The sequence below is a fragment of the Pseudophryne corroboree genome, chromosome 5 (assembly GCF_028390025.1).
Source record: "Pseudophryne corroboree isolate aPseCor3 chromosome 5, aPseCor3.hap2, whole genome shotgun sequence".
NCBI classification, from domain to species: Eukaryota; Metazoa; Chordata; class Amphibia; order Anura; family Myobatrachidae; genus Pseudophryne; species Pseudophryne corroboree.
The window spans coordinates 75,472,598-75,494,316 of NC_086448.1; the positions used below are offsets into that span (position 1 = coordinate 75,472,598).

Sequence of the window (21,719 nt, forward strand, 5' to 3'; positions counted from 1 at the left end):
ACAGTGGGCTGGTTTATGCAAGGACCCTCAATGAAGCAACCTGTACTTAGCTGGTCATGCATATTGATGGTAAACAGTAATCTAGCAGGTGTTCCTACTCCTTATAGTCTTTGTATACACATTCAAATCACCTAAGGCGAGAGGCAGGATAGAGTCTGGGAGCTCTTTACTGATTTGCCTGACAAATACAGTAGCAGCTGCTGTCTTCAGTAGTCAGTCAGAGCTGAGCCACCGTTGTCAGGGACAGGATGCTTCCATGGAGCTGCTCTCTGGCAAAAATTACTTTCTAAAGTGCAATATTTATATCATGCTATTAGGTAAGACCTGTTTCATTGTCTTTTTTCATTTCCGGTTATCTATTGTCACAAAAGTTAAGGAAAAGGCTGATTTCTACAAATAGCCTGAAGCTGGTCAGCAGTTGCGGAACTACAAGTCCCGGCATGCCCTAGTAGGTCATACTGGGACTATTAGTTGCCTAAATCTATTTTGATGGATATTTAACCTTATGTTATCATATTTATTATAACTTATTATTGTGGAACTGCAGTAAGTGCCTATTTATTACTCTATATTATACCACTTACATATAGATTTACAGGGTTTTTTTTATATAAAACGTTTACATAGCTAATATTGGAGTATGTAAATGGATGACATTATCTACAAGAAAATAATTAAATCCAATCTGAAGTTTATAATTTGTACTAAAGGCTAGCACTCAATTTCACGTTTGCATTATTTACTGAGCACATCTGTCATACATGTAGCTGCTTAGAGTATAATAATGAGTGTGTCTAGCAGCTTACAATTACTTCTGTTGTTTACTCTTACTTTTCAAAGCCTGATTTTAATTATTTATCATCTACAATTTTTTCCTTTCACTTTTATTGTCTTTTTCACGTTTGTCATGCTATTACACAAAGGATGTATTTATTGTCTAATCTATTACTCCCAAAAATAATGTTCCGCACATGATTGAACTTTGTTTTAGTCAAAACAACCGTAAGAAGGTGTTTACAATCTTTTGTGTTGTAAATACCATATGTATAATTGTCACATTAGTTACGTATTGCTGTGTTATTGATGGAAGAGAGCAACAACCAACTGGGATATTATGGACATGTTGTATATGTTTAAACGTATGTTTTTACCCTTCTGATGGGTAGGTGGCATTTTTCCACAGTCCTTGGTTATAGAAGGCATTCAAGGTCCTATTGTAGCAAAGTTCATACGTTATATTGCTATTATTATAGTGTGATGATATTTAACAGGCTCCTTATTCATTGTGAATGTTGAGACCTCAATTAATTTTCTGCCCTGGGAGCCCAGACTTACTTAACAGATTCAGTATGGGATCCCAGCGGTCAGGAGGTCGATGCTGGAATCCCGACAGCGGGAATACCGGCAGCGAGTCCCCTCGCGGGCTTGCCACACTATTCTATTCCCCCTCAGGTGGTGGCATGGTCCACCACCCACGGGGGAATACCAGGCCTCTGTTGGGATTCCGAACATTGGCATTTACATGTCTGTCAGGATTCCGGCATCAGGAACCTGAACGCATCCCATATATATATATATATATATATATATACACACACACACACACACACATATACTGTATGTATATATATATATATATATATATAGAGAGAGAGAGAGAAAGAACCGAGGCGGCACTCAGAGACTTGTAACAGCAATCATATATTTGTGCAAATAGTGCAAATCATATCAACGTTTCGGGAACCTGGTCCCCTTCTTCAGGATAGTGAAGTGTTTGTGAGTGAGTGTTTAAATAGACAAGACAAACACTTACCCCCTGACCCCATCCAATCTGCAGCTGCAGCATGTCCGTCTGGCCGCCCTTTCATGACTTCCGCCCGGCTGCTCGCGTCTCAGCGGGACCGGAAGTGACGTCGCGAGTGTGAGCCGCGTTACCATGGCTACCACTCGAGGCTTTGCTCACTGCCCGAGTGTCGTGCCCTGGCCGCGTCACTCAAGCTACCTCCAATGCGTCCGCCGATCCCGCGAGATCTGGAGCCCTGGCAAGGAAGACCTTTGCGTTACCATAGAAACGCTGTGAACTGTACAACAATACAAACAAAAACAAAAAACAATAAAATGGGTGACATGTTAAGATGACTTTTGACAGTCAATGTTACATTAAAACATCAATCTAAAAATGCTGATGCAAACTCTACAATACAAACAATTAGGGACATCTGAAAGTGCAAACGAAAAAATATACACAAACAGGTCCGATTGTTAAAAAAAAAGGAACCTGCTGGATGTGATAAAAATTCAAAAATGGGCACCTCCTGTATAGCAGCTGGAACTAATGTTAATGCCTTATATTTTGAGAAAAAACTATTAGTGGAGTACATGGAGTGCCGGAGCAGCTGTTTACTTTATATATATATATATATATATATATATATACATACATGTACAGTCTATGTGTGTGTATATATAGAATTATTTGGCTGAGTATATACTGTAGATAACAGACCCATGTAGGTTCCAACTGGTCAGTCATGTAAATAATATGTACGGGCAGGGGCATCTCTAGAGAGTAGGGGACCCGTGTGCAGACTCCGTGTGTGGGCCCCCTCCTCTCCCGTAGCCGTTGCGCCGCTGCTAGCGCTCTGAGCGCTGTAGATGCTGGCACAGTGCCAGAGTGTACAGCGCATGTGCAGGACTCTGAAAAATAGCCACCGCGCCATTTTTTCGGAGTCCTGCATATGCGCTGTAGACTCTGGCACTGTGCCAGAGTCTCTAGTGGTCAGTGCGCTAGCAGCGGTGTGACGGCTATGGGAGAGGAGGGGGCCCACACACGGTCAGCGATGGACTCCGGAAAGGTAAGTATAGGAGAAATGGGTGCAGTGTGTGCGGTGTGGCCCCCCCCCTGGACTCAGGGACCCATGTGCACCGCACACACTGCACCCATTATAGAAACGCCAATGTGTACTGGGAGGAGTCTGTCATGGCTTGAGCACCGCAGAGGGTCCATTGTAGCTGTAATTTGCCATGGCTTGCAAACTCATACCTGTCTGTTAGTTTCTTTACCTATTATATACTTTGAATTTTATTCTGAACAACTGAGGGACGATTATATATATATCTGGATGCAGTTGTAGCTGTGGAAATTATTTACAAAGCCGAGGAGTGCCTCTCAAATTGTGCTGCTGTATATTGTGCCCTAGAGGTTCGGAGGGGGCACCCAGGTACTATCTGTTACTGTTTTATGGAGTGCCGGTCAAAACTGCTGGACTATATATATATATATATATATATATACATATATATATATATATATATATATGTGTGTGTGTATAAGGTTACACACATGCGGGGAAGGGCGCCAAATTACTGCCATGCCCTGGGTAACAGAAATCATAGTTTCAACCCAGCCCTGAGTAACATTATATCAACTGAACATTGAGTACCGTGTATACCTATGGAATATATATATATATATATATATATATACATACACACACTTGTGGTCAGTGCTGCACTCCTAACACGATAAATGATGTTGCCCAGGTGCCATCCGTCACATGGTATGGACACAGGAACAGAAAAAACAGCGGAACTCCAGGACTTTTAGAATCAAAAACTTGTGTATTACAGCATTACAAACATGCAGGTGCCAACGTTTCGGGGCCCTGAAACATTGGCACCTGCATTGTTTGTAATGTTGTAATACACAAGTTTTTGATTCTAAAAGTCCCGAAGTGCCACTGTTTTTACTGTTCCAGTGTGTGTGTGTGTGTGTGTGTGTGTGTGTGTGTGTGTGTGTGTGTGTGTGTGTGTGTGTGTGTGTGTGTGTGTGTGTGTGTGTGTGTGTGTGTGTGTGTGTGTGTGTGTGAATAGCTGGTACTCCTGGTGGAAAATTTACTAAAGGCAGATTTTAATCAAATTCAAATCGATCTTACTCAATGTTGGGCTTGCAGGCCTAAAACACATAATTACTAGCAGTCAGGGTCGTTTTAAGAGAGGAGGGGACCCGCGTGCAGCCTCCGTCACGGGCTCCCTCCTCTCCAGCATGCGCAGGTCTCCGGGAACATGGCGCCCATGCCTTGTTCCCGGGGACATCTACAGTGCTCATGCGCAAATCACTCGGAAATGGCCACAGCGACCATTTTCCGAGTGATTTATGCCCGCATTAGAGTGCAGTCACCGTAGGACTCCGGAATCGTAAGTATGTTAAATGGGTGCGGTGTGTGGGCCCCCCTGGACCCAGGAGCCCGTGTGCACCGCACACACTGCACCCATTATAGAAACGCCAGTGCTAACAGTTGATTTTTTTTTATATTCATTTTTAAATGTTAGTAAATGTGTGTTTTAGCCCTGGAAGCCCAACATTGAATAAGATTGATTTTAATCGTTCTGAAATTCATTAAAATTGATCAAAATCGACCTTTAGTAAATATACCCCTGGATGTTTTGAGGATTTGAGTTACAATTCTGCTGTTGGAACAATTTGTCATTTCAGCTCTGTGTTGCTGTGTGTTATATACAAAGTTATTTTTATATGGTGATTCTCATATCAGCAGGTTCTTTTGTTCCTCTTTTTCGGTCAGTTAATTCTGTTTTTTAAGGAAATTAACTGGCAAGTGGACAGGGCCTATTGTTTAGAGATTACCGTCAGACAGAAGTAGGCAGCAGAATAGCTGTATCTTACCTGTAGGGATTTGCAGCTAAATGCTTTAATAATGACAATATTAGAACTATTTGTTCTAATTTATCATTGCATTTCCGTTTTAACCACTTTTGTTTTAACCACTTGCCTGGCTTAAACATATGGAATAGGACCACAGCAAGGAGTGCGTTACCTGACCATGGGCCTTTTTCAGACCTGATCATAGCAGTACATTTGTTAGCAGATGGGCAAAACCATGTTTTGCCTGCAGGGGGGGGGGGGGGGGGTGTGTCAGATATAACATGTGCAGAGAGAGTGGGTTATATTGTTTCTGTGCTGGGTAATACTGGCTGCTTTATTTTTACACTGCACAACCCCTCCCAAATGTAACTCTCTCTGCACATGTTATATCTGCCCCCTCTCCTGCAGTGAACATGGTTTTGCCCATCTGCTAACTCATTTGCTGCTACGATCAGGTCTGTATTAGGCCCCATGTCGTATCCCATACGTCCTTGAAGCCCGCTGCTTCCTGCGACTGTTGTGGAGGAAATCTATTCTGCACAAGTGCAGAATAGACTTCCTACTGCTGCTGTGGCCCCCTGGGAGTGATGTGCAAATTGGGCGCATGCGCCTATACCCATACTTGCCTACCCTCCCGGAATGGCCGGGAGGCTCCCGAAAATCGGGTGACCCTCCCGGCCCCCCGGAAAGGTGGGCAAGCCTCCCGCTTTCCCCCTCGGCCGCACGCAGCAGAGAACAAGCGGGCGGCCCGAGGGGGTCCGATGACGCGTTTCGCACTGAATCGCGTCATCGTAGCTCTGCCCCCCGCTATGCAGCGGCTCGTTTCTTGGCACAGCACAGCGGGGGGCGGAGTCACGATGACGCAACCCTGATGTTACGCCCCCGGACCGCCCATCCTGCTGCCTGCCACACCCCCGGACCGCCTATCCTGTGCCGGCCACGCCCCCCATACACCTACAACGCTGCCTCCTCCCGGAAGAGGAGGCAGCAAAGTAGGTAACTATGCCTATACCAAAAGTGCAAGGAGGGGAACATAGTTCCCCACTGAGCACAAATATGTTTCTTTCTGCGTGTGCAGAGATCAACTGCAGCAGGGGGATTGATAATCAGTTCCCCCTGACCCACGCTCCACTGCTCTGTCTGTAACAAGGTGAGGTGAAGCATACTTACCTACTTCAGGTTTCTCCTCGCCGGGAGAGGAGACGCAGCAAATCACTTTGGGGGCGGGACCGGACTGCCATGTCATTACCCGTGATTTGCAGATCCATTTGTAGGGGTGGGGCTAAAAGCCGTGATTTGCATATTTGCATATTAAGCCCGCCTCCTATCCACTGCTGGTGAGGTTTTCGTGATTTTATCTCTGTCCTGCCCCCTTCACTAGGAAGCGGACAGGATGCGAGCAGGTTGCTGGAGACTCACACACCCTTCCGTGGGCTGTGGGGGATTCTCCTAAAAATCATGGGGGGGTTATAATATGAGGGGATGGCATACCTACCAACTGTCCCGATTTTCGCAGGACTGTCCCGCTGTCCCACCCGCAGGCCGCAGTGTCTCACGGTGGGGGGGGGGGGGCAGCACAGCGTCTATTCACAGGAGACAGAGGGAGAGAGGGCATGCCAGCAGCTCACAGAGCACTGGCTATGCCCTCTCAGTGACCGAAAACGGGGGCGTGACAGGAAGTTGCGGCATTCCCGCGAAGCTATGCCCCCTTTTGCCGAGGCCACGTCCCCTTTTCGGATGGGCGCGCCTTCACCGCGAAAAGGAATCCCGCTTCAGCTTAATTCAATGTTGGGAGGTATGGGATGGGGTGTAAATATGGGTGTCATCTTTTGGCACTAGAGGGGGGGGTTATGCTCCCCCATAAAAATATTTTTGGGCAGAGAGGGGTGGGGGATTAATAATGAAAAAAATACAAGTAAGTAAAATATTTTATATCTACCTGTATGTAAAAATACTTTTTAAAATTTATTAAAAAAACATTTTTTAAAACAATACGGTTTTGGAAAACATTCTATGTAGCAGTCAGCCAGCCCCCGTACACAAGTGCCATCAGCAAGAAGAGGGTGCGGGGGGCCACCGCTGCTGCTGCACTGTCTATGCAGCAGTCGGCCAGCCTGGTACTACGGAGGCGAGGGCACCCGGCTGGTACAGCATATATTTTATCCCGGCAGGGGAAGGGGTGCGGGTGTACGGCGCTGCAGCCAACCAGCCCCTGGTGATTGTGCTTACAGCTGCGGGGATGGCGTACAGATGCCAGCGGTGGCATTTGCAGTATGAGGAAGTCCTTATGGATGCCTCAGCTGCAGAGGGGAAAATATCACTTTCACAAAAAACTGCTTTTCAAAATTAGCAGTTTTTTCGGAGGTGATATTTGTATATGGGTGGCATGATGGATAGTGAAAAAATTGTGGAATTAGAGGGTGAGAATTGAAAACTAAAAATTCTCATTTCACAATTTTTTCATGATGAATATGCCCCCAAGGGAGCCATTTATTCATTAAATATTTGTGTCTTATTTCCCCTTAGTGTCACCTTGATGTATTACAGAAGGACTGCAGCAGATACTGTATCTCCGATACCTGCTGAGATCCCTCCATTCCCACCTGCAGGTTTCTATGGGGGATACGATGTTGTCAGATTTATCAAGCCCGGGATGCAAAACATTCTGGAGATTGGTATCTGCAGCTAACGCCATCTGAAAATTGCGTTAGGCTACACATTGCATAATTAGTCAGGGCTCCTGTGTATGTGCGGTCAGCGGGGTCATGCAAGAGCCCCGCTTCCACTCAGAGCACATACTCTAACAGGGTGGACACATCGGAAGGGGTAAAATAAATGATTGAGGATCTGCTGTAGGTAGACTTGATGAATGGTCACGAACGTGGCAACTACAGTTTAACACTAAAAAAATGCAAAGTCATGCACTTGGGACTCAAAAACCCAAAGGCCAAATATCAACAGTACGATAACGGAAACTACTGAGGAGGAAAGGGATCTAGAAAGGAGTCACTATTTCAAGTGACTTAAAGGCTGAGAAGCAATGAGGAAGGCTAGACAGATGCTTGGTTCCAAAGGGAGAGAAATCAGCAGCAGAAAAAATAAGAATTTACTTACCGATAATTCTATTTCTCGGAGTCCGTAGTGGATGCTGGGGTTCCTGAAAGGACCATGGGGAATAGCGGCTCCGCAGGAGACAGGGCACAAAAAAGTAAAGCTTTACTAGGTCAGGTGGTGTGCACTGGCTCCTCCCCCTATGACCCTCCTCCAGACTCCAGTTAGGTACTGTGCCCGGACGAGCATACACAATAAGGGAGGCATTTTGAATCCCGGGTAAGACTCATACCAGCCACACCAATCACACCGTACAACTTGTGATCTAAACCCAGTTAACAGTATGACAACAGAAAGGGCCTCTTAAAGATGGCTCCTTAACAATAACCCGAATTAGTTAACAATAACTATGTACAAGTATTGCAGATAATCCGCACTTGGGATGGGCGCCCAGCATCCACTACGGACTCCGAGAAATAGAATTATCGGTAAGTAAATTCTTATTTTCTCTATCGTCCTAAGTGGATGCTGGGGTTCCTGAAAGGACCATGGGGATTATACCAAAGCTCCCAAACGGGCGGGAGAGTGCGGATGACTCTGCAGCACCGAATGAGAGAACTCCAGGTCCTCCTTTGCCAGGGTATCAAATTTGTAAAATTTTACAAACGTGTTCTCCCCCGACCACGTAGCTGCTCGGCAGAGTTGTAATGCCGAGACCCCTCGGGCAGCCGCCCAAGATGAGCCCACCTTCCTTGTGGAGTGGGCTTTTACAGTTTTAGGCTGTGGCAGGCCTGCCACAGAATGTGCAAGTTGAATTGTGTTACAAATCCAACGAGCAATCGACTGCTTAGAAGCAGGTGCGCCCAACTTGTTGGGTGCATACAATATAAACAGCGAGTCAGATTTTCTGACTCCAGCCGTCCTTGCAATGTATATTTTTAAGGCTCTGACAACGTCCAACAACTTGGAGTCCTCCAAGTCGCTAGTGGCCGCAGGCACCACAATAGGTTGGTTCAGATGAAATGCTGATACCACTTTAGGGAGAAAATGCGGACGAGTCCGCAGTTCTGCCCTATCCGAATGGAAGATTAGATAAGGACTTTTATAAGATAAAGCCGCCAATTCAGATACTCTCCTGGCAGAGGCCAGGGCTAGTAACATAGTCACTTTCAATGTGAGATATTTCAAATCCACCTTTTTCAATGGTTCAAACCAATGGGATTTGAGGAAATCTAAAACTACATTTAGATCCCACGGTGCCACCGGAGGCCCCACAGGAGGCTGTATATGCAGTACTCCCTTGACAAAAGTCTGGACCTCAGGGACAGAGGCCAATTCTTTTTGGAAGAATATTGACAGGGCCGAAATTTGAACCTTAATGGATCCCAATTTGAGACCCATAGATAATCCTGATTGCAGGAAATGTAGGAAACGACCCAGTTGGAATTCCTCCGTCGGAACCCTCCGATCCTCGCACCACGCTACATATTTTCGCCAAATGCGGTGATAATGTTTCACGGTGACTTCCTTCCGTGCCTTAATCAAGGTAGGAATGACTTCTTCTGGAATGCCTTTCCCTTTTAGGATCTGGCGTTCAACCGCCATGCCGTCAAACGCAGCCGCGGTAAGTCTTGAAAAAGACAGGGACCCTGCTGTAGCAGGTCCCTTCTCAGAGGTAGAGGCCACGGTTCGTCCGTGAGCATCTCTTGAAGTTCCGGATACCAAGTCCTTCTCGGCCAATCCGGAACCACTAGTATTGTTCTTACTCTTCTTTGCCGTATGATCTTCAATACCTTTGGTATGAGCGGCAGAGGAGGAAACACATACACTGACTGGTACACCCAAGGAGTTACCAGTGCGTCCACAGCTATTGCCTGTGGATCTCTTGACCTGGCGCAATATTTGTCCAGTTTCTTGTGGAGGCGAGACGCCATCATGTCTACAATTGGTCTTTCCCAACGGTCTATTAACATGTTGAAGACTTCTGGATGTAGACCCCACTCTCCCGGATGAAGATCGTGTCTGCTGAGGAAGTCTGCTTCCCAGTTGTCCACGCCCGGGATGAACACTGCTGACAGTGCTATCACGTGATTCTCCGCCCAGCGAAGAATCTTGGCAGCTTCTGCCATTGCACTCCTGCTTCTTGTGCCGCCCTGCCTGTTTACATGGGCGACCGCCGTGATGTTGTCCGACTGAATCAACACCGGCTTTCCTTGCAGGAGAAGTTCCGCCTGGCTTAGAGCATTGTAGATTGCTCTTAGTTCCAGAATGTTTATGTGAAGAGACTTTTCCAGACTCGTCCATACTCCCTGGAAGTTTCTTCCTTGTGTGACTGCTCCCCAGCCTCTCAGGCTGGCGTCCGTGGTCACCAGGATCCAATCCTGAATGCCGAATCTGCGGCCTTCTAATAGGTGAGCCTTCTGCAACCACCACAGAAGTGACACCCTTGTCTTTGGTGACAGGGTTATTCGCAGGTGCATCTGCAGAAGCGACCCTGACCATTTGTCCAACAGATCCCTTTGGAATATTCTTGCATGGAATCTGCCGAATGGAATTGCTTCGTAAGAAGCCACCATTTTTCCCAGGACTCTTGTGCATTGATGTACTGACACTTTTCCTGGTTTTAGGAGGTTCCTGACCAGATCGGATAACTCCTTGGCTTTTCCCTCTGGAAGGAAAACCTTTTTCTGAACCGTGTCCAGAATCATTCCTAGGAACAGCAGACGAGTTGTCGGGATTAAATGGGATTTTGGAATATTCAGAATCCACCCGTGTTGTCTTAGCACCTCTTGAGATAGTGCTAAAGCTGTCTCCAGCTGTTCTCTGGACCTTGCCCTTATTAGGAGATCGTCCAAGTATGGGATAACTAATACGCCTTTTCTTCGAAGAAGAATCATCATCTCGGCCATTACCTTGGTAAAGACCCGAGGCGCCGTGGACAATCCGAACGGCAGCGTCTGAAACTGATAGTGACAGTTTTGAACAATGAACCTGAGGTACCCCTGGTGTGCGGGGTAAATCGGAACGTGTAGATACGCATCCTTGATGTCCAAGGATACCATAAAGTCCCCTTCTTCCAGGTTCGCTATCACTGCTCTGAGTGACTCCATCTTGAACTTGAACTTTTTTATGTAGAGGTTCAAGGACTTCAGATTTAGAATAGGCCTTACCGAGCCATCCGGCTTCGGTACCACAAATAGAGTGGAATAATACCCCTTTCCTTGTTGTAATAGGGGTACTTTGACTATCACCTGCTGAGCGTACAGCTTGTGAATGGCTTCCAACACCCTCTCCCTTTCGGAAGAGACGGTTGGTAAGGCAGACTTCAGGAAACGATGAGGAGGATCCGTCTCTAATTCCAACCTGTACCCCTGAGATATTATCTGCAGGATCCAGGGGTCTACCTGCGAGTGAGCCCACTGCGCGCTGTAATTTTTGAGACGGCCCCCCACTGTCCCCGAGTCCGCTTGAGAGGCCCCAGCGTCATGCTGAGGTTTTTGCAGGAGCCGGGGAGGGCTTCTGTTCCTGGGAAGGAGCTGCCTGTTGGTGTCTCTTCCCTCTTCCTCTGCCTCGTGGCAGGTACGACAAGCCCTTTGCTCTCTTATTTTTGTAGGAGCGAAAAGGCTGCGGTTGAAAGGTCGGTGCCTTTCTCTGTTGGGGAGTGACTTGAGGTAAAAAAGTGGATTTCCCGGCAGTAGCCGTGGCCACCAAGTCTGATAGACCAACTCCAAATAACTCCTCCCCTTTATACGGCAAAACCTCCATGTGACGTTTTGAATCCGCATCGCCTGTCCACTGTCGTGTCCATAAGGCTCTTCTGGCTGAAATGGACATAGCACTCACCCGAGATGCCAGTGTGCAAATATCCCTCTGTGCATCACGCATATAGATAAATGCATCCTTTATTTGTTCTAACGACAGTAAAACATTGTCCCTATCTAGGGTATCAATATTTTCAATCAGGGATTCTGACCAAACTACTCCAGCACTGCACATCCAGGCAGTTGCTATAGCTGGTCGTAGTATAACACCTGCATGTGTGTATATATTCTTTTGAATAACTTCCATCTTTCTATCTGATGGATCCTTAAGTGCGGCCGTCTCAGGAGAGGGTAACGCCACTTGTTTGGATAAGCGTGTGAGCGCCTTGTCCACCTTAGGGGGTGTTTCCCAGCGCGCCCTAACCTCTGGCGGGAAAGGGTATAATGCCAATAACTTTTTTGAAATTATCAACTTTTTATCAGGAGCAACCCACGCTTCATCACACACGTCATTTAATTCTTCTGATTCAGGAAAAACTGTTTGTAGTTTTTTCACACCATACATAATACCCTGTTTTACGGTATCTGTAGTATCAGCTAAATGTAACGTCTCCTTCATTGCCAAAATCATATAACGTGTGGCCCTACTGGAAAATACGTTTGAATTTCTACCGTCGTCACTGGAATCAGTGCCCGTGTCTGGGTCTGTGTCGACCGACTGAGGCAAAGGGCGTTTTACAGCCCCTGACGGTGTTTGAGGCGCCTGGACAGGCATTAATTGATTGTCCGGCCGCCTCATGTCCTCAACTGACTGTTTAAGGGAAGATAAACCATCACGTAATTCCACAAATAAAGGCATCCATTCTGGTGTCGACCCCCTGGGGGGTGACATCTGCATATTTGGCAATTGCTCCGCCTCCACACCAATATCGTCCTCATACATGTCGACACCACGTACCGACACACACCGCAAACTCACAGGGAATGCTCTAATGAAGACAGGACCCACTAGCCCTTTTGGGGAGACAGAGGGAGAGTCTGCCAGCACACACCACAAAGCGCTATATATACAAGGGATATCCTTATATTAAGTGCTCCCTTATAGCTGCTTTAATATATATATATATAGCCATTAATGTGCCCCCCCTCTCTGTTTTACCCTGTTTCTGTAGTGCAGTGCAGGGGAGAGACCTGGGAGCCGTTCTGACCAGCGGAGCTGTGACAGAAAATGGCGCCGTGTGCTGAGGAGATAGGCCCCGCCCCTTTTTCGGCGGGTTCTTCTCCCGCTATTTTTCCAGTCAGGCAGGGGTTAAATATCTCCATATAGCCCCTATGGGCTATATGTGAGGTATTTTTAGCCTTGTATAAGGTTTATATTTGCCTCTCAGAGCGCCCCCCCCCAGCGCTCTGCACCCTCAGTGACTGCCCAGTGAAGTGTGCTGAGAGGAAAATGGCGCACAGCTGCAGTGCTGTGCGCTACCTTATGAAGACTGAGGAGTCTTCAGCCGCCGGTTTCCGGACCTCTTCACGCTTCAGCATCTGCAAGGGGGTCGGCGGCGCGGCTCCGGGACCGGACTCCACGGCTGGGCCTGTGTTCGATCCCTCTGGAGCTAATGGTGTCCAGTAGCCAAGCAGCAAATCCACTCTGCATGCAGGTGAGTTTACTACTTTCCCCCTAAGTCCCACGTTGCAGTGATCCTGTTGCCAGCAGGACTCACTGTAAAGAAAAAAACCTAAACTAAACTTTCTCTAAGCAGCTCTTTAGGAGAGCCACCTAGATTGCACCCTTCTCGTTCGGGCACAAAATCTAACAGGAGTCTGGAGGAGGGTCATAGGGGGAGGAGCCAGTGCACACCACCTGACCTAGTAAAGCTTTACTTTTTTGTGCCCTGTCTCCTGCGGAGCCGCTATTCCCCATGGTCCTTTCAGGAACCCCAGCATCCACTTAGGACGATAGAGAAAAGTAATAATGCTACTGTATAGGTCTTTGGTACGGCTTCATCTAGAATACTGTGTTCAGTTAATAATTATAATAATAATTTTATTTATATAGCGCTCTTTCTCCAATAGGCAGTTCTGGAGACCATCGGAGGGATGTAATGGAGGTGCGGGATGTTGGCCGAACTCGGACGTTTTTTTAAAGGGGCGATCACTTACAAGCCCACAGTCACCTATCTACACCTACTGTCATGCTTTTCACGGACTGTCCTGCCATCCCAACCATGGGCCACAGTGTCTCAGGGAGGGGAAAAGTTGGGGTGGGGGCAGGAACGCATGCACATGGCATCTGCTCATTGTGCAGGGAGAACCTCGGGGTAGCTTCGGGTATGACGGCACAATCCCAGAGAGAGGAAAACAAGGGCATGTTGTGAGGTCACGCCCCTTTCCATAGGCCACACCCCTTTTCCAAGCCCCGCAATGCAACTTAGAAATGTTGGGAGGAATGTATATGCAATAGATATATATTACACACATCACATCAAGATCTTCATAAAAGAGAGCTGACAGATATCACTGTAACACAGACAGTGCCACTCCCCTCTCCACACGTGATGTCGGCATTCCCTTTTTCCCATTGATCTCTGTGTAGCCATTGCGCGCGCAGCATGAACGGGGTGGGGTCATAGACCAGTGGTAGTGACCAGTGAGCCACAGAGGGGACTTTAACTGGGTATCCATCCCTGGGTCTGGGACTCTCCCCCTCTTTAGCTATAACATGGGGCTCTTACACCTTCTCTCTACAACTGGAATCATGCCCCCTTTTCATGGGCAATTCTTCCCTCTTCCTGCAGTATATGGGCTGTTGCCCCTGCTTTGTGTGCTATTTCCCCCCTCACAACATAATTGGGGGAGACTCCCCATCAGTTCAGCCATTTAGACCACCTGGGGCCCCGGGAACTTCTGCCATCCTCAGTGGGGCCCTGGCTGATATGTCCCTCCATTCTCGCTCATTGGCAGGAATCACCACAGCTCTGCCTCACCACAGCTCTGCCCCCTTTCTCTGACAGGGTAAATCACACAGAGCTGTATCACTCCGCCTCTCTCTTCTCTAACATATCGCTCTCAGAGCACTGTATCACTCCACCTACTGTCACAGCAGGGGAGGGGGGGGGGGGGGTGTTGCTCTGTTACACGTTATAAACAGTAATGTTGGGATGGGTAAATAAACATTGTACCGAGTATCAAAAGAAAGCTCCACTGAACTTTGCACTTAAGCTAATGGTCATCTATAGTCAGTAAACATAGATGCGGTTTAATGCTTCATATTTCATTGCACTGTGCAACTTCAGGCTGGATCATTTTAACATCATCCACATGTGCTGATTGTCATAATGCATACCCTCCAACAGGTTTGGTACGGGATCCCGGCGCTCAGAATACCGACGCTGGGATCCCAACCGCAAGAATGCCGGCAGGGGGGCGAGCGTTACGAAGCCCCTTACAGGCTCGCCACGCTGCGGCCTCGGCTCGCTGCGCTCGCCACAGGTTCTATTCCCACTCCATGGGTGTCGTGGACACCCAGGAGTGGGATTAGCTGTGGCAGCGCCGCTGCCGGCATTCTGGCCATCGGAATCCCGGCGTCGGTATTCTGACTACATACCCCTCCACCCCTTCCAAACAGTGCACACTGCCCTGATCCCCAATTTCTCACTTCATTTACATTTGAAATTATTTGGGCTGCATGCATTGATGAGAACAGTATGCTTTGTAATATTATTTAATTAAATTAGCCAAATAAATGGAATAGGAAATAAAGGGGGATTAGGGGGCTCAAGACAATTTGCATAGGCTGGAAGAGGTCACGTCGGAGGTCTGCTAATGACAATGATATGACGATGCCTTTGCTGTAACATGCAGGACACGCATGCCAAATCATAAAACAGAATGGAAAAACAGAAACAGGAAAAGTCTGGATTAAAATTGATTAGAAAAATAGATAAATAGAGAAATAAAATACAGTACAGGTTGAGTATCCCATATCCAAATATTCCGAAATACGGAATATTCCGAAATACGGACTTTTTTGAGTGAGAGTGAGATAGTGAAACCTTTGTTTTCTGATGGCTCAATGTACACAAACTTTGTTTAATACACAAAGTTATTAAAAATATTGTATTACATGACCTTCAGGCTGTGTGTATAAGGTGTATATGAAACATAAATGAATTGTGTGAATGTACACACGCTTTGTTTAATGCATAAAGTTATAAAAAATATTGGCTTAAATGACCTTCAGGCTGTGTGTATAAGGTGTATATGTAACATAAATGCATTCTGTGCTTAGACTTAGGTCCCATCACCATGATATCTCATTATGATATGCAATTATTCCAAAACACGGAAAAATCCGTTATCCAAAATACCTCTGGTCCCAAGCATTTTGGATAAGGGATACTCAACCTGTATTAGTTTTATAGTCATACCTGTATCTCTGTAAGAACTAATGTACTGTAGGTAATTATAATTGTGATGAACTGGCCTGCTTTGAACCAGTATCATTAATGGATGGTAGAAAAACAAAACAAGATACTAAGGAGTAAATGTACTAAAGGTTGATTTTAATCGATTCCAAATAGATTAAAATCAATCTAAATTAATGTTGGACTTCCAGGGCTGACTGAAACCAGTACCTGGCCTACATTTTTGGGGCCCTGAAGATTGAACTGTTATGGAGGCCCCTTCACAAACAGCAACAATAGGGCAACATCCAACAAGGTCCAAAGGGCCTTGCTGCCCTTGCAAGGACCTCGAGGCCTTAAAGGTGTAGAACAGGGTGGTAGGGTGTAGCCCTTGAAAATGGGCCATAAAGTGAGCCCCTTCCCACCAGCCTGTGTCTGCGGGGACAGGTCAGGTATTTGGCACGGTGAGAGAATCTGAGGGGGCAGATGTGGTGGGTGAGAGGGCTCGAGTCTGTGGGGCAGGTCTGCTTACAGCACCCCTCCTTCCCCCCCGGCACCATTAATGTCTACCTCTCACAGCACTCCCCCCTTCAAAACCACCTAACTGCACCCCCCTTCAGTAATTACCTCACAGACTCCCCCGCTTTCATTAATCACCTCACAGTACTTCATTAATCACCTCACAGAACCCTCCCACCTCTCTTCAATAAATACCTGACAGCACACACCGCTCAACACCAGCAAAATTACCTTATTAGATGCCCCCCTGTCCCGGGGTGCTTCTCACCTTTCATTGCTCCCAGTCTCCTACTTAGGACGGGTCCTCTCAGGTTCCTCCATTCCTCAGAATATCACAAAGAGAAGTTCTGCAGGCTGTTCGGAATTGTAGTATAAAACAGAAACATGTTTCACGCTATTTACAGAGAGCAAGTCATAGAGCTAGACTACAACTCCCAGCAGCTCCCGCAGTATTAAGCGACGTGCATCAAAGCTTTAATAGCAGCTAAGCTTTACTAGAAGCCTGGCTGTCACTGTGGTATTGGTGAAGAAGTGTAACCATACGGTACATGAAATCAAGAGGAAAATGGGCCCCTCCAGGATTAGGGGCCCTGAAGATTAAGCTTCATTTGTTTCATAATAAATCTGCCCATGACTGAAATACATATTTACTAATATTTAAAAATGAATATTAAAAAAATCATCTGTTAGTAAATGTGTGTTTTAGCCCTGGAATCTCAACACCAATGGAGACTGCTTTTCATTGGAGTGAAATAAATAAATAAAAGTCGACCTTTAGTAAATATGTCCCTTAGAATTACACCTTCTGCGCCATCTCCACTGGCAGAAGTCTTTTGGTGGTCATTCCGAGTTGTTCGCTCGGTAATTTTCTTCGCATCGCAGCGATTTTCCGCTAACTGTGCATGCGCAATGTTCGCACTGCGACTGCGCCAAGTAAATTTGCTAAGAAGTTTGGTATTTTACTCACGGCATTACAAGGTTTTTTCTTCGTTCTACTGATCGTAGTGTGATTGACAGGAAGTGAGTGTTTCTGGGCGGAAACTGGACGTTTTATGGGTGTGTGTGAAAAAACGCTACCGTTTCTGGGAAAAACGCGAGAGTGGCTGGAGAAACGGAGGAGTGTCTGGGCGAACGCTGGGTGTGTTTGTGACGTCAAACCAGGAACGACAAGCACTGAACTGATTGCACTGGAAGAGTAAGTCTCGAGCTACTCAGAAACTGCACAGAGAAGTCTTTTCGCAATATTGCGAATCTTTCGTTCGCAATTTTGATAAACTAAGATTCACTCCCAGTAGGTGGCGGCTCAGCGTGTGCAATGCTGCTAAAAGCAGCTTGCGAGCGAAAAACTTGGAATGAGGGCCTTTATGCATATTTTGGATTATATTTTTCTTTCATGCTCACTCCTCCTCCAGATGTTTTTTTCCCGATCTTATCGCCCCCTCTCCAGCATACAGCACCTGTGCCCTGGCTCCAGCCTGTTGTGCCCACCCCTAATTATACCTCTGCTAGTTAGAGAAAATTGGATAGGACCTGAACACAGAACTGCTCATTTCTGATCTATACTTTCAATGAATCATGTTAAATCAGTGCTGCTAGATGTATAAATACATAAAACTCAGATCCCAGTGGGTGAACTGTACATGAGTAGTTGCCTTCAGAACAGAACATGCCTGTGCTATTTTCTATGTGATGTTGCAGGAATATGAATGAACATGATAGAATTATGTGTATTGTTCATATAATGGAGACAGCGAGAGAACATTGACATTTATATCTCAAATTCTGTATTACGTGCAGAAGTATTTGCTTATTATAATGGCCCACTTGGTAACGTCACCCTTGTTTACCAGCGGGGGTTTCCTCTATATAAAACGACATTCAAACATATTACACTGCATGACGTTGCTCTCAGTATGGTAGCACTTTTTGCCTGTATTTTATGTTGGTGTTATATTTCAAAAAGATTCAGTTTGTTCCAAGCTTCTACAAATTGTCTGATGTTGTTGTCTGATCTTTTCAGACTTTCACTTGACAACAAATACAGGATAATTATTCCTATATTGTAAGGCTATTCCCTGAATCTCAGGTATACTTTGGAAAAGTTTTTTGCTCTCCTGATAGAGCAATCTTAGAAATACTTTCAAAGTTTCCCTGTATTTTTTGTAGCGCAAGATAAAAGTACTTGTGGGGGTAAATTTACTAAGTGCTTCTCGGTGTGTTGAAGCAGGAAATTTAAAACATCAGTATTATTCAAACAAAATACATACTGTGGGGTAAATTTACTAAGGTGGGAGTTTTTTTTAGAACTGGGGATGTTGCTCATTGCAACCAATCAGATTCTACTTAACATTTATCTATCTGCTTCTAAAAGATAATAGATAGAATCTGATTGGTTGCTATGGCCAACATTACCAGTTCCCTCCCTACTTAGAAAATTTACTCCACAGTATTTTGTTTGAATAGTACGGGTTGAGTATCCCTTGTCCAAAATGCTTGGGACCAGAAGTATTTTGGATTTCGGATGTTTCCGCATTTTGGCATAATTGCATATCATAATGAGATATCATAGCTATGGGACCCAAGTCTAAGCACAGAATGCATTTATGCAGTGGCGTTACAAGGCGGGTGTGGGGGGTGCGGTCCACACCCGGGTGTGACACCTCGAGGGGGGTGACAACAACACATGTCAGCTCCTCCGCAGTGTCAGGAGCCAGGTGCTGCAGTGAGAAAGTCTCCTAAAGCACCCAGCTCCTGTTATAGAAGAGGAGCCGACAGCGCACGGAGACTGTCTCTGGGGGAAGCCCAGCATCTCCCGAAATGCTGGGCTACCCCCAGAGTGACGATTCTGGGATCCCTGCGAAGCCACGCCCCCTATGTGTAAGACCATGCCCCTTTTTGTCCGCGAGTGGTGACACCCGGTGATGCCTCTGCATTTATGTTTCATATACACCTTATACACACAGCCTAAAGGTGATTTTAGGCAATATTTTTAATAACTTTGTGCATTAAATAAAGTTTGCGTACATTCACACAATTCATTTATGTTTCACATACACCTTATACACAGCCTGAAGGTCATTTAATACAATATTTTTAATAACTTTCTGTATTAAGCAAAGTTTGTGTACACTGAGCCATCACAAAACAAAGATTTCACTGTCTCATTCTTACTCAAAAAATTCCGTATTTCGGAATATTCTGTATTTCGGAATATTTGGATATGGGATACTCAACCTGTATTGCCGTTTTAAACGTCTTCCTTGAACACACCGAGAAATGGAGGTTTTTACAAGTCAGCTCCCTTAGTACATTTGGGGTCAATCAGATCTGATCGCTGGGCTGCTAATTTTGCCGTCCTGCGATCAGATAGTCGCCGCCTCCAGAGGGAGTGTAAATTCGCCGTGCAAGTGTATGATCCTATGTGTACGCCAAGCTGCTAAAATCCACCATGTGCAGTCTCTGCGCAGTCCAGGACTTACTCCTACAGTGCGATGAGAACAGGCTGATCGGGGGCCGGAGCTGACGTCACACACCCTCCCTGAACACGCTTGGGAACACCTGCGTTTTTCCAGCTACTCCCAATAAACGGTCAGTTACCACCCACAAACGGTTCCTCCTGTCAATCAACTTGCGAACGCCCGTGCGATCAGATATTTCGCACCATCCTGTTGCTGACCGGTGATGCCCTTTGTTGCTGTCCGATGCGCATTGCGGTGTATACGCATGCGCTGTTAGGACCTGATCACCCGCTGTGTGTGATAACGCACAGCGGCGATCAGATCTGAATGACCCCCATTTATCTTGTAGCCTTTTATATTATAATCAATGAATTTTAGTGTTCTGAAAATTTAGGCTCCATGTTATATTTGCATTTTTGTACTTTAAAGGTGTGTTTATGTTACATCTAAAACTTATATGCCGGATCCCACCCGGGAACTGGAAACGGGTCATTCCCGGGTGGGATCCGGCATTGGAGACTCTCCTACCTCTTTCTGATGGCTTCCAGACTCGGCAATATGCTGGGTCGGTTGCCATAGCGGCGGGATGCGGAGCCGGCAGTGGGGACGGAGGCGGCGCTGGGAGATGAGCTCATCTTAGCGCCGCCTCTACCTATCTTGTATACGGGTCCCGGAACGGCTTGACCTGGGAATCCATTTACAGAGCCACTGACCCGGTATTCAACCCGGGAATAACACTGTTTATAACCCGGGTTGAATAACCGGGTCAGGCGGTCCAGGAAATCCGTCATGGCGCCTTCACACCGCACACTGACCTGTGTCGAGCCGGCAATATGCCGGGTCGATACCGGTTATTTGTGCGGTGTGAAAGGGGTATAACTTTCAGCTATTGACGGCCTTCTGGTTACCAGGTAATCTGCTTGCACTTTGATTTTCTTACACGTTATAGCATCTTGTTTTCAAAAACATTCCAAAATGTTTCTTCTCAATCATTTTGTTTGCATTGTTCAAAGTTAAATATTATATTTGAAACACAACAAAGAATAAAATGATACAGTGCAATAATTAGTAGCGTAGTGTACAGTGGAAGGGAGTGTCTTTGTTTTAGTTCAATGAAATGTTTCCATAAAAAGTGACATGCTACAGTATTTTGATGTTAAAGAGAAAGTATACAGATATTAAAACAATCACATTTACAGTATATGACCAGGTGAGAAAATGGCTGCTTAGTATGCTAGTTAGTTGATATCCAAATTTCTTATTGGTGGAATTTATCAAAAATATGCTCATCTGCCCAGGGCAAATAGAGAGATTGCCCGGGCACCGGTTAAGCAGAGGGCGTGGCCTAATCACAAGGGGTAGATCCAGGGGGGTGGGAGGTTCCCTGGACCCAGTGCAGCTCAGCACACAGCGGCGTGTGCTGGGCTGGGGAGAGAGGCAGCTGCGACTGGTTGACAGGTAAATACATAGGGGACCTGGGGGGGGGATCGCAGACCCAGGCCCCTCTAACATAGAGATGTCTACTGAGCAAATGTTTTAACACATAGATTTGGCTCTTGTAGATGTTTGAATGATTGGAATAATAAAAAGTTGTTGTGTTAAAACATTATACTGGACACATGATACATGACACACTGGCACTGCTGTGTGCTCACTGACTGCACTAGGCTGGGGAGGCCTCCTTCGTGATTGGTGCCTGCCTGGGCAGGGAGGGGAGTTATTGCATCCCCTGCCCCCCCCCCCCCCCATATCTGAGAGTGAATAGGCCACGATACAGTAAAGCAACTGCTGTATCAGCTCACTGATGCACTGTGCTTGCTATGTAGTAATTGTAGTTATACTATTTGCAGTACATAACCACAGTTGC

General features: G+C 46.2%; 1 protein-coding gene across 1 annotated transcript in view; it reads left to right on the forward strand.

Annotated features, from left to right (window-relative positions):
- The first annotated feature begins 201 nt into the window (after positions 1-201).
- Positions 202-21,719, forward strand: part of HEPACAM2 (HEPACAM family member 2) — a 175,060-nt gene continuing 153,542 nt past the window's right edge. The window contains exon 1 of the mRNA XM_063921390.1: positions 202-317. Within this exon, the coding sequence (XP_063777460.1) occupies positions 257-317 (61 nt within the window). The 5' untranslated portion in view covers positions 202-256. The remainder of the gene's footprint in view (positions 318-21,719) is intronic.